Raw genomic sequence first — 14,321 nt, forward strand, 5'->3', positions numbered from 1 at the left:
TGGGCAAAGAAGTGGCAAATGGGAAAGTGAGAGGTTATGCACTTTGGTAGGAAGATTAGAGGCGTTGACTATTTTGTGAATGGGGAGAGAATTCAGAAATCAGAAGCACAAAGGGACTTGGGAATCCTAGTTCAGGATTCTCTTACGGTTAACTTGCAGGTTTAGTAGTTAGGAAGGCAAATGTGATGTGAGCATTCATATTGAGGGGACTCGAATACAAAAGCAGGGATGTACTGCTGAAGTTTTAAGAGGCTCTGGTCAGGTCACATTTGGAATATTGAGAGCAGTTTTGGGCCCTGTATCTAAGGAAGGATGTGCTAGCCTTGGAAAAGATCAAGAGAAGCTTCACAGAAGTTGATAGGCACAGGATAATGGAGAAAGTGGAAATCATCTTGTTACAGCAGTGACTGCACTTTTAAAAAATTCATTTGCTGGATGTGGGCATCACTCTCAGGACCAGCATTTATTACCATCCCTAATTACCCTTAGAAAGGTGGCAGTGAACTGCCTCCTTGAACGATTGTCGGGCAATACAGCAGGATATAGATAGGCTGGAAAATTGGGCGGAGAGGTGGCAGATGGAATTTAATCCGGATAAATGCGAAGTGATGCATTTTGGAAGAAATAATGTAGGGAGGAGTTATACAATAAATGGCAGAGTCATCAGGAGTATAGAAACACAGAGGGACCTAGGTGTGCAAGTCCACAAATCCTTGAAGGTGGCAACACAGGTGGAGAAGGTGGTGAAGAAGGCATATGGTATGCTTGCCTTTATAGGACGGGGTATAGAGTATAAAAGCTGGAGTCTGATGATGCAGCTGTATAGAACGCTGGTTAGGCCGCATTTGGAGTACTGCGTCCAGTTCTGGTCGCCGCACTACCAGAAGGACGTGGAGACATTGGAGAGAGTGCAGAGAAGGTTTACCAGGATGTTGCCTGGTATGGAGGGTCTTAGCTATGAGGAGAGATTGGGTAGACTGGGGTTGTTCTCCTTGGAAAGACGGAGAATGAGGGGAGATCTAATAGAGGTATACAAGATTATGAAGGGTATAGATAGGGTGAACAGTGGGAAGCTTTTTCCCAGGTCGGAGGTGACGATCACGAGGGGTCACGGGCTCAAGCTGAGCGGGGCGAAGTATAACTCAGACATCAGAGGGACGTTTTTTACACAGAGGGTGGTGGGGGCCTGGAATGCGCTGCCAAGTAGGGTGGTGGAGGCAGGCACGCTGACATCGTTTAAGACTTACCTGGATAGTCACATGAGCAGCCTGGGAATGGAGGGATACAAACGATTGGTCTAGTTGGACCAAGGAGCGGCACAGGCTTGGAGGGCCGAAGGGCCTGTTTCCTGTGCTGTACTGTTCTTTGTTCTTTGATTGCAGCCTCTTTGGTTCGTGGTTAGGGAGGGAATTCCAGAATTTTGACCCAGTGACAGTGAAGAAACAGCGATATCTTTCCAAGTCAGGATGTGTCTGCTTGTCCTTCTAAATGGTAGCGGTCGTAGGCATAGAAGGTGCCATCTGAGGAGCCTTGCTGAGTTCCTGCACTGTGTCTTTAGATTATACAGCTGCTATTGTGCATCAATGGTAGAGGGAGTGGATGTTTCTGGATGGGGTGCCAAATCAAGCAGGCTGCTCTCGATGATGTCGAGCTTCTGGAGTGTTCTTGGAGCTGCACACATCTGGACAAGTGAAGGGTATTCCATCATACTGCTGACTTGTATCTTGTAGATGGCAGACAGGCTTTAGGGAGTCAGGTGGTGAATACTTCGGTGAATACTGCAATACTTCTTTGAATAGTCCAATTCTTTTTCTGGTCAATGGTCACACCAGGATGATTTTGATAGTGGGGGAAAATCCGCAATGGTATTATCGTTGTATGTCATGGGACGATGACTAGGTTTTCTTTTGTTCAAGATGGTCATTGCCACACAAGTGCCAGGCACAAATGTTACCTGCCACTTGTCACCCCAAGCCTGATGTTGTCCAGGTCTTGCTGCACTTGGACATGGACTGTTTCAGTATCTGAGTCGTCGCGAATGATGCTGAACATTATACAATCAGTGAACATCCCCACTTCTGACCTTATGATGGAGAAGGGTCATTGTTGAAGGAGCTGAAGATTGCTGGGCCCAGAACACAACTGCAGTGTCCTGTAACAGATTATTGGCTTAAACAACCATCTTATTTGCTCGGTATACATTTGAAGGTCCTTCACTCACGATCAAAAGGAAATGGAATAATTAGCTGAAGAGCAATTTGCAGGGTTCTGTGGATATGCTGAAGGTATTGGATGAGCAGAGTTGCTTCTGCAGAGAGCTAGCACATTCCAGACAGGCCACATAACCACCTTGTCGAACAGGTGGATATCCATTTACCAAATTCGACAGCAGAAGACATTCTGATAATTCAGAACTGTTTTGTGATATAATAGTTTGTATAAATACTAGTTTCCACTCTTTCCTTCTGGATCTTCTCCCTGCCCAGAAGCAACCTCCTCCTGGGGGAAAGACCCAGCTCTTCAGTACAGGTTTCAATGAGCATCACTTGCTCCCAACTCACTCTGAAGCAGGACCAGGTTTACTCTTAAAAGGGGCCTGCATTTCTAACAACATCATTTCTGTGCTATAACCATTCTATGATTCTAAATGCTTTATGACATCTGGAGTTTGAGAAGGGCAATATATAAATAGAAGATCTTCCAACGTACGAGCAACAATTCATATTTGTTGCAAAAGAATGGACTTGAACTTTGTCAGTCTTATCAGATACACCGCTCCTGGCAACATGAATATAGCAAATAAGTTCTCAGAGGTAATCCAGATTACACCAAATACCACCGTTTATTTAGCAGGTCTCATTTCTCAAAATGTTCATTTTCTTTCCTCCTGCAATTTTGCATTAAAAGAATAAGTAGCATATTTCCAAATAAAATTCAACCAATGTCCATGGTAAAACAAACCAAGTTAACAGTCATATTGGGTTAAACTGTTAACACAAAAAACACAAGTCAATACTCAGTGCGCAGAGCAGGTTAAGGATATAGCCAATAGAACCAAAGCAAAGAATGAACAAACGTCATTAGAAGAAAAACAAGTTTGCTCGGAGAATACATTTGAGTTTAATATGCCTTGGAGGCACTTCAAAAAATCATTACTCCAGCTTTAAAAATGGAGTAGCTGAATCCGATATAGACCGACAACTCAATTCGCAAGTTGAACTTTTCCAAACATCTACTCAAAATCTTCTTGGCCTGGAAATGGTCTCTTTTTCTCCTCCATTCTTAAATTCTCTGGTCTCCACAATCAATACAGGAACATAGCGGAATAGATTAACACCGACATCAGAAATAATTATTGACCATATTGAAGATTGAGAAAATCAGAGCCTTAGCAAGCGAGAGTTTTCAAAAGGCCAAGAGATGGGAAGGATAGAAAAAGTTGTAACTGCTAAGCCCACACCAAATTAAGAAAATACCTGCATGGAACTTGGACGAACTCAGCTGCATCAAAGTGTCTTTCCAATTATTGTACCATGGAACACTAGCTTTAACTGAGCGATCTGATGGAAAACAGAACATGGTATTAATGACCCATCACCGAGTTAAGATCCACTTGTATACGTACAGAAATGTCCAAAACTAAAACGGGCTTCCTCAAACAATCTTACAGAAAGAGATTCAGACTTGCAGAAGCATTTTCCCCTCCCTGCACATTGATCCACAAAATGCACGATTTGCACAGTATCATCTCTGCTAAACCCGTAGAGTGCTGGCTATTTGCCGTATGCAATTACAAAGGCACCACTAAAACCAAAGACTACTTATGTTTGTTCATGCAGCTGCTCACAGTTAAACCCGCACAAGGCTGAAGTTGAGGCGTGCTATTCGTAATATAAAAACTGCAAGTGCTACTGACTGCTGGATGGAGAAACTGTTGTTTCTTTTCATGAACTGTGGTTGGCACTGCGGACTCTCAGCGCAAGGGACCCAGGTTCGATTCCTGGCATGGGTCATTGTGCAAAGTCTGCATGGGTTTCCACCCGCAGTCCGAAAGGCGTGCTAGTTAGGTGCATTGGCCATGATAAATTCTCCTTCAGTGTACCCAAACAGGCGCCAGAGTGTGGCGACTAGGGGAATTTCACAGTAACTTTATTGCAGTGTTAATGTCAGCCTACATGTGACACTTGTGAAACTTTTTTTAAAAACTGAATAAGCAATGTTTCGCGTGGCACATGTTTGAGAGCCAATGGCGTGCGGTTTAATGTCTTATCCCCCGACTGATAAAGGCTTAGCACAAGTTTACATTTGTCCAGTCTTTCTTCAGAATGGAGTTTGGTGCCCATTTAACTTGACTGTTGGTTCCGTTGAGATTTATAACAAAAAGGCAGACTTGAAAGGTGTTATATAAATACAAGATTTTCATGGCTACCAGACATCTCAAAGCAACTAACAAAATACTTTTCAAAAGCATTCACTGTTATAAAGGTAGGAAACACAGCAGCCACAGCAAAAGCAATGTGATAATTACAAAACAATTTGTTTTGAGCAATGATAACCGAGGAACAAATATTGACTGGGGGAGGGGCCTCAAGATCTGGAGTGGACCCTGAACCCACAATCTTCTGACTCAGTGGCAAGAATGTTACAAACCGAGTCACGACTGACACTATGCAAGTCTGCTGTAACAGTGAGAGGTTTCACTCAAGATTATGCCAAGACCTAGTATAGCAACCAGGCTGGGACTACCATAACAAATAGGGGTAGGAACCGCCATTCGGCCCCTTGATCCTGCTCCGCCATTGAATAGTAAGAAGTCTCACAACGCCAGGTTAAAGTCCAACAGGTTTATTTGGAATCACGAGCTTTCGGAGCACTGCTCCTTCACGTCCTGATGGTGGTGAAGGAGCAGCATCAACAAAACAAAAAGGAGATAGTCATAGACTTCAGGAAGCATAAAGGCGAACATGCCCCTGTCTACATCAATGGGGATGAAGTAGAAAGGGTCGAGAGCTTCAAGTTTTTAGGTGTCCAGATCACCAACTTGTCCTAGTCCCCCCATGCCAACCCTATAGTTAAGAAAGCCCACCAATGCCTCTACGTTCTCAGAAGACTAAGAAAATTTCGCATGTCAGCTATGACTCTCACCAACTTTTACAGATGCCCCATAGAAAGCATTCTTTCTGGTTGATGGCAGTTCATAACATCTCAACTTACAGAAACAAGTTTTATTTCGAGGATGCAAAGGAAGTCAAAAGGAGAAGCTGCTCAATGTGAGGACAAGTTCACCCTGGCAGAGGAGGGTGGTGGAAGATGGGGAGTGACCAGACATCCATTCAATTAAGGGGAAGGCTCTCAGCATCTCCATGAGGGATAGAAATGTAGAGACTGGAAATCCAACAGTGAAAGACTTCAGGGCCAGAAAATCAGACAAGGTGCAAAGGGCATCTTAAGAGTTGCTGACATTAGGGGAAGACACTGGAAGTGGAAGCGAGTGGAATCACAATTGTTACAGCACAGAAGGAAGCCATGTGTGACTGCACTAGCTCTTCAAACGAGCAATAAACCTAGCGTCACTTATCCACCTCTTCCCCCATAGCCTGCACATTCTTCCTTTTTAGATAATAATCCAATGCTCTCCTACAAGATACTTACTGTCAAAACATAGACTGGGCTGGACAATTTATCACCCTCTAATCAACAATAATAAAATATATCTGGTCTCAGCTTTAGTTTACTTTATTACAAATGGTGAATTTGTATTGCACATAACTATATTACAATATTTTAGGAATATAGAAATTGCAGGGAATGCTTAATGTTTATTTTTAAAACCTTCTGATCTAGGAATTTAGACATGGAGACAGGGGCAGGCTGAAGTAATATATAAATACTCTGCATCGGTCTTTACCAGGGATATAGATTCAATCCACGGCGACAGAGCAGGAAACTCTGTCCCTCGAAAACAACCCTGCGGCACATTTAAAAATTCATGCCTGGAAAGGTTTCCTCTGGCATTCTGCAGTGTATGGTAATTTCTCTTCCTCTCGCCACTTTCAAAGGGAGGTTGTATTACTCCGAGAAGCAATCCCAAGCGCAAGATTTCCCCAGCAAGTGCAGCTGCCAAAATATCTGATCGAGGGGCCTAATGACCAAACACCAATTCGAACTTCATATCTTCCAACATCTGATATCACTGCCTCCCTCATCGCATCACAAGTGACTCTGTCATGTGCTGGGACATGGTGTGCTGACTTTCACAGCTGAATACTCGCCGCCTCTTGGTGCTGATTTCATTCAGATGACAGGGGCACAATAACTAGTCTCACAGACAAACAGTCATTTGAGGGGGGATGTTGAAGGCACAAACATTCGCTTAAATAATCATATAGAACATGGATGGAAAGCTGGACTGGCTCCCTCCCGTGCATTAAAACAGCATAACAGGGGTTATTTGGCTCATCATGACTATGCTGGCACTGTGAAAGAGTGACCCAGCCCAATACAATTCTTACCGTTTTTCCCCATAGCCCTGCAAAATTTCCCTCGCAATATTTATCCAGTTCCCTTTTAAAAGTTACTGCTGAATCGATTTCCACCAACCTTCCAGACCACAACAACTCGTCACTTTTCTTATTCTCTCTGCTTCTTTAGTAAATCACCTTTTGGCCAAGATCAAGTGTAGTATCGACATGCTGTGCTTGGTTGAAGTCATTAGGTTACATCTTAGCTTTATTTGAAGCAATTTTTAAAAGCGGCATCTCAGCCTTTTGGCCAAGATGTAAATGAGATCAAGCCTTGGAGGAGGAGCTATGCCTACTCCAATCAGCTTGGATCAGGTAGATCAAGCCCAAGACAGGAGGCGAGAGCCCGGTCTTGTCAGCTTGGATCGGGAATGTCTCAACTTGTTGAGACTCTGAAGTGGACTTTATTTGATTCAATTGGAAAAAACCCCCCACCATAATCAGGGTCCTCTGGTTGTCAACACTTGAGCCACCACAAACAGTTTCACCTTATTTACTCAGTCAATGACCTTCAAACTCTTAAACTTATACTGCTCAGGAGAACAACCACTGCTTCTCCAGTCTCTCCACATTCTCCGAGGTCGTTCATCTCTGGTACCATTCTGGTAAATTTCCTTTGCACCTTCTCCCAAGCCTTCACGTCCTTCCTGAAAAAGTGTAGTGGGCCAAACTAAACATAAATCAGTGTATTTATAGCTTTTACATGATTTGCTTACTTCATGCGTTGTGCCCCTAATAAAACCAAGGATCCTGAAAAGTCAGGGATCCAATATGCTTCAACAACCATGGGCAACACGGTGGCACAATGGTTAGCACTGCTGCTTCACAGTGCTAGGGACCCAGGTTCGATTTCCGGCTTAGGTCACTGTCTGTGCAGATTCTGCACGTTCTCCCCGTGCTTGCGTGGGTTTCCTCCGGGTGCTCTGGTTTCCTCCCACATTCTGAAAGACATGCTGGTTAGGTGCATTGGCCATGCTAAATTCTCCCTCAGGAGTAGCCGAACAGGCACCAGAGTATGGTGACTAGGGGATTTTCACAGTAACTTCATTGCAGTGTTAATGTAAGACTACTTGTGACATAAATAAATAAATGTTAAATTTTACTTTTTTGCCACTCCCAGGTCTGTTTTTCAACACTAACATTTTCTTTTATATTGCCTTTTCTCATTCCATCAAACAAAATGTTTTATTTGACACTTCTCTGCATTAAATACTGCTCATTTCACTGGTCTGTTACAAGCCTCCTGATTTAGTTACCAAATTTGAATTTTCTGCTATCTACGATCTTGAAATTAAGCCACCTACCCAAATCCAGCTCATCAATAAACATCAAAAAAATAATAGCCTTGATACCAACCTACCTCAAGTCTGAAAATACCATTCTCCACTCGGCTACGTTTTCTGTCCCTTAGCCATTATTATATTGACACTATCACTGTCTCCTTAATCTTATTGGGTTTCAATGAGGGAGCAGTTTCAATGATGAAATAGTTTGAGATGTAGTAACAAAATCTTACTCTGCAGTTGTGCAGGACATTGAACCAAGATCAATGATGTAGTCTCAAAGTTTGGATACGGTTAAACATTTGTCTTCAACACATTCACGTCGTATTTATTGCCAATCCAGAAATTGATCTGTGGTGGTGGTCATAGGCTTCCTCCTTGAACCATTGCAGTCCCTGAGGGGATGGTGCGGGTCAGGAATCCCAGACTATTGACCTTGTAACAACAGAGTGACAATATATCCTCAAGCCTGAACTGCTTGATTTCCGCATGATATTGCAGCTTCCCACAGAGGAGGGAGGAGCTGTAGCAGTACACTCCGGAGATTGCACACACAGCAACCAGATTGCATTCATCTTCTTCAACACGGGCACAACGTCCAGTGGCAGTGGTGCCAATCAAGTGAACTGCTCTTGGTTGTTTTAAAGTAACTTGGGCAATGCTGCCGATGTAACCAAGAGAACGCGAAATGAATATTCCATCATCCTCCTCCAGTCTTAGAAGTGATGGAAAGTCAGAAGGTGGGCCATTCATCATTGGACTGAACCTCCCATACTCATCTTGTAGCTGTGGTGCCAACATGGCTTGTCTGGTTAGGATTTGGTCAATGGTGACGCCTAGCCTAGGAATGATTCATCCTCGCCTTTCCTGGTCTCCAATCTCACAGCCCTATAGCTTTGAGATCAGCACTCAGAGTCATAGAGGTTTACAGCATGGAAACAGACCCTTCGGCCCAATTTGTCCATGGCACCTTTTTAAAAAAACCCTAAGCTAATCCCAATTGCCCGCTTTGGCCCATATCTCTCTATACCCATCGTATCCATGTAACTATCGAAATGCTTTTTAAAAGACAATTGTACCCACCTCTACTACCTCTGGCAGCTTGTTCCAGACACTCACCACCCTGTGTGTGAAAAAATTGCCCCTCTGGATCCTTTTGTATCTCTCCCCTCTCACCTTAAACCTATGCCCTCTAGTTTTAGACTCCCCTACCTTTGGGAAAAGATATTGACTATCTAGCTGATCTGTGCCCCTCATTCTTTTATAGACCCCTATAAGATCACCCCTCAGCCTCCTACGCTCCAGAGAAAAAAGTCCCAGTTAATTAAGGTCCCCACGCACCCAGAACATTCTCTCTTCCACGTTCTTCCGTCGGGAAAAATATACAGAAGTCTGAGGTCACGTACCAACCGACTCGAACAGCTTCTTCCCTGCTACCGTCAGACTTTTGAATGGATTTACCTTGCATTAAGTTGATCTTTCTCTACACCCTAGCTATGACTGTAACACTACATTCTGCACTCTCTCCTTTCCTTCTCTTTGAACGGTATGCTTTGTCTGCATAGCACGCAAGAGGCAATACTTTTCACTGTATACTAATACATGTGACAATAAATCAAATCAAAGAACATTGCGATCTATGTGTCTTGAGGTGAGCAGACATGGAACTGGCCGATGAGCAAAGATGGAGAAATCAGCTGATAGGACTGCAGGACAGAATGAGCCACAAAATGTCCAGTGCAGGAGCAGATGCTGCAATTAAGTGGAGTGAGTCCAAGTCTAATCAGTGGCTTTAACTGGTAACTGTCTGGCAGGACTCCGTTCTTTGTCCAAAAGGGACTTTCTGAAGAGCGATTGGGGGATGGCGCTTACTTGCTGGTTGTGTCTGTCTGCACGTGAAGCCATGATATCAGACCAGCAAATGGTCCCGTTTGAAAAACAGAATTTAAATAAGAGAATAGAAGATGGGCGCATTTTAAAGATTTTCTGCAGTTGTTTGCACTCCATGGCAATTTAGCTTTTCACTTTTTCTTCACTATCGTTAACATCTTGTAAGGATGCATTTTCAATGGTCAGTATTGCTAAATGACAAATGTTCCTGATTTCTCATACTTCACAGATAATGTTTAACTCTTCAGCACAGAGAATGTCACTGGAAGCATTTGTGACAGGTATTGTTAAAAATATCTTCAGAATGGTTTCCACATTTGCTCAGGTTCCCTGCAGACCATCACAAAAGCACAGAGCTCATCATTACTGATGAAGTGAATTCTTTCACTTCACCTGAAACGATTTGTCTGTCCCCCGGTAGAATTCAGTGAGTTACTGCAGCAGCTCTGAGCATCCTCATCCAAACTTCGGTCAAAGCATGGAAAATAATTCGACAGTTTTTTCTTCAGATTCACTTCCTCTCTGCAATTGCACCGTTATTGTGTCACAAATAACATTGACAGTTTCAGTGGTGATCTGCTCTTTCCCTTTTTAAAGTAACTTTGTCTCTAGTTTCATCCGAAATAACTTCCAGCATCTTGTACGCTTCCCACCATCAGAGGGACCTGTTAATATCCGCTCCAAGGTGTGCTGGTGGCTCACTGGTTGCTGTTGGCTGTCTGACCTGGACTTTGCTCTCTCCCTTGCCGTTCGGGTTGCCCAGTCCTCATCGCTCTCAATCCTGGCCGAGTCACCCCATTGCTCCCCAAAATACATGCCGGCACCTGTCTGTATGGGAATTTATTGCTGAAAGTTGAATTCAAAGCTGATTTATGCATATGCAGTTCTGCTATTATGTAAAGCTTCATAGTGTGTATTCATAGAATCATACAGTGCAGAAAAGGCCCTTCAGCCCATCAGGTCTGCACCAACACATTAGGAACACTTGAACTTCCACCTAATCCCATCTGCCAGCACTTGGCCCGTAACCCTGAATATTATGATATGCCAAGTGCTCATCCGGTACTTTTTAAAGGATGTGAGGCAACCCATCTCTACTACCTTCCCAGGCAGCAGATTCCAGACTGTCACCACCCTCTAGGTAAAAAGGTTTTTCCTCACATCCTTGCCCCCCACCCCCAAAACCTTCTGCTCCTTACCTTGAACCTATGTCCCCTTGTGACTGACCCTTCAACTAGGGGAACAGCTTCTCCCTGTCCATGTCCCTCCTGATCTTGTACACCTCGATCAGGTTGCCCCTCAGTCTTCTCTCTGCTTCAACAAAAACAACCCAAGCCGAACCAAACTCCATTCATAACTTAAATGATCCATCCCAGGCAGCGGCCTGGTGAATCTCTTCTGTTTAAAGTTTATTTTAGTCACAAGTAAGGCCTACTTTAACACTGCAATGAAGTTACTGTGAAGTTCCCCTAGTCGCCACACTCCAGCACCTGTTCGGGTCAATGCACCTAACCAGCATATCTCTCAGACTGTGGGAGGAAACCCACGCAGACACGGGGAGAGTGTGCAAACTCCACGCAGTGACCCAAGCCGGGAATTGAACCCTGCCGCTGACGTGCACCCCCTCCAGTGAAATGCCATTCTTCCGATATTCATTGGGCTGTGTCTATGCTACAACATTCTTTCAGTCCATCAAGTTTTTTTTCCCCCCATAAATTGACTAACCCCCCGCCCCCCTGGATATTTGGCCTACAGTAACTATTTAACATTTGATGTCTTTAAAACCTGTGGCAGCTTTGGCTGTTGAAATTCTCCACATTCTGGGTGCGTGGGGACCTTAATTAAGCTGGCTGCTTTGCCGAGGCTGCGGGAAGTGTAGACAGAGTCAATGGATGAAAGGCTGGTTTGTGTGATGGATTGGGCTACATTCACGACATTTTGTAGTTCCTTACGGTTTTGGGCAGAGCAGGAGCCATCCCAAGCTGTGATACAACCAGAAAGAATGCTTTCTATAGTGCATCTGTAAAAATTGGAGAGAGTCATAGCTGACATGCCAAATTTTCTTAGTCTTCTCAGAAAGGAGGCATTGGTTGGCTTTCTTAACTGGTGGTGATCTGGACATCTAAAAATGTGAAGCTCTCGATCCTTTCTATTTCGTCCCCGTTGATGTAGACAGGGGCATGTTCTCCACTGCGCTTCTTGAAGTCGGTGACAATCCCCTTCGTTTTGTTGACATTGAGGGAGAGATTATTGTCACCGCACTGGTTCACCAGATTCTCTATTTCATTCCTGTACTCGATCTCGTTATTGTTTGAGATCCGACCTGCTATGGTGGTGTCGTCAGCAAACTTGAAAGTCAAGTTGGAGGGGAATTTGGCCAGTCATATGTGTATAAGGAGTAGAATAGGGGGCTGAGAACACAGCCTTGTGGGGCACCAGTGTGGAGGAGGTGGTGTTGCCTATGCTTACTGATTGTAGTCTGTAGGTTCGGAAGTTCAGGATCCAGTCGCAGAGAGGAGCCGAGGCCCAGGTCACTGAGTTTGGAGATGAGTTTCATGGGAATAATGGTGTTGAAGGCTGAGCTGTAGTCAATAAATAGGAGTCTGACATAAGTGTCCTTGTTATCCAGGTGTTCCAGGGTTGAGTGCGGGGCCAGGGAGATGGCGTCTGCTATGGACCTGTTGCAGCTGTAGGCAAACTGAGGTGGATCACAATATTCACCACTGCTACCATCATGCTGATGACAGGTAGGCTTGGATTTCAATTCATCAGTTACAAGCTTGTTTTCAGAAGTAAAAAAAGATCAAAGTAATTATTTGTCACGGGTGTATTTTTGTGGCCTGCATCGTGGATTTAAATTCATGAATTAAAGGCTCGTTTCCATAAGCTACAAAAAAAAGTACTGAAGTGATTTGTGTACTTTTCCTTATTTTGTGTGCCTTGAATGGAGAGAGTGGAGGGTGGGCAGGGTGAGGGCAGCAATGATGCCACTTGGTGGCAGAGCATGGGACCCTCAAAAGTGCAAGTCCACCTCTGGCTCAAGTGTTTCCAGAATTTCCTGCTTTTATGCTCATTACACTTACCGCTGTTGCTGCAGAACAGGAGAGTGCCTCTTGTCCTGACTCAAATAGCTTTCATTCGTGCATTTATTTCCATTGGAAAATATATTTTCTTTCACTCTCAGGATGTGGCAGCCCAGACCAGCACTGACTGACCATCCCTATGCAAATGAGTGCTTTGCTGGAAGTTAAGCATCAGCCATGATTCTGTGGGTCTGGAAACACATTGACCAGACGGGCTAAGGGCTGTTGATTTCCCTTCCTAAAAAGGTAGGTAGTGGACCAGATGTAACGACTGGATTTTCAGAAAGACCCCATGGTCACCATTTTTGCTACGATTTTTTAATTCCTGATTTATTGATCGATTTCATTCCCACAGCTGCAGTGGTGGAATCAGAGTGCCTGCCTTCATTCAGTCAAAGCATCCAAGAGAGTATCAGATGATTTGAATAGAAAACGTGCAGGGTTATGGTGAAAAGGCAGGCGAATAGCACTAAATCATAGGTGAGGAGACATTTCTTCACCCAAAGAGTGGTGAGCCTGTGGAATTCATTAGCGCAGGAAGTAGTTGATGCCAAAACATTGAATGTATTCAAGAGGTGGCTGGATATAGCACTTGGGGTGAATGGGATCAAAGGTTATGGGGAGAAAGCAGGATTAGGCTATTGAGTTGGACGATCAGCCATGATCGTAATAAATGGCGGAGCAGGCTCAAATGGCCTCCTCCTATCTTCCATGTTTCCATAACATTCATTCGAAGATTCAATGCAGACACAGTGGGCTGGATGGTATCTTTCTGCAGTGCATCAATTATGTAGAGCACCGAACTGCTCAGCCTGTGACAAAACCAGAATATCAGCCCATATTATGTGCTGGCAATGATGGCGAGATTGTCAGTGGTCACCATCACCACTCCATTGAAACCAGCAGCAACTTGGTACAGAGTAATTTGGAGATCCACAAGTTGTGATTTTGCAGTTCTCGTGCAGGTGTATTGAACTTTCAGTCCACCAAGCCGCAATCAATTGGAATCTTTTAACCAATGCAAAAGTCCACACGTGTCATTTAACCTTGTTATAAAAACCCTTTAAGATATTACACCTTATTGAAAGAGATGTAACTGGGTTTTTAAAATGGCAGACACGGTGGCAAAGTGATTAGCACTTTTGCCTCAGTGCCAGGGACCCGGGTTCAATTCCCAGCTTGGGTCAGTGTGTGGAGTTTGCACATTCTCCCTGTGTCTGCGTGGGTTTCCTCCCACAGTCCAAAACATGTGCTGGTTAGATGCATTGGCCATGCTAAATTGCCCCTTGTCAGGGGGAACCAATGGGTAAATACGTGAGGTTACAGGGATCACCCTGGATGGTAGTGTCATTGGTGCAGGCTCGATGGGCTGAATGGCCTCCATCTGCACTGTAGGGATTCTCTAACTACTGCTAACCACCCTCACTCTTGAAAAACTGATTTCACATGGAATGTCAAATTTCTCTATTGTGATTAAAAAAAACTTTATATTAGCATCTTTCTTCACCCAATCACAATTTACTTTGTTCTCTAATTTAAAAGTG

At 44.1% G+C, this 14,321-nt stretch overlaps 1 protein-coding gene across 2 annotated transcripts in view; it reads right to left on the reverse strand.

Moving 5' to 3' along the window:
• trappc8 (trafficking protein particle complex subunit 8) overlaps positions 1-14,321 on the reverse strand; it is a 170,873-nt gene that overhangs the window by 143,607 nt on the left and 12,945 nt on the right. Inside the window, exon 3 of one of the 2 annotated variants that reach the window (XM_078215640.1) lies at positions 3,477-3,560. The exons of the other annotated variant lie outside the window; for it this stretch is intronic. Within the exon in view, the coding sequence (XP_078071766.1) occupies positions 3,477-3,560 (84 nt within the window). The remainder of the gene's footprint in view (positions 1-3,476; positions 3,561-14,321) is intronic. 2 annotated transcript variants of the gene reach the window in all.

Source organism: Mustelus asterias, chromosome 7, assembly GCF_964213995.1.
Source record: "Mustelus asterias chromosome 7, sMusAst1.hap1.1, whole genome shotgun sequence".
Classification (NCBI taxonomy): Eukaryota; Metazoa; Chordata; class Chondrichthyes; order Carcharhiniformes; family Triakidae; genus Mustelus; species Mustelus asterias.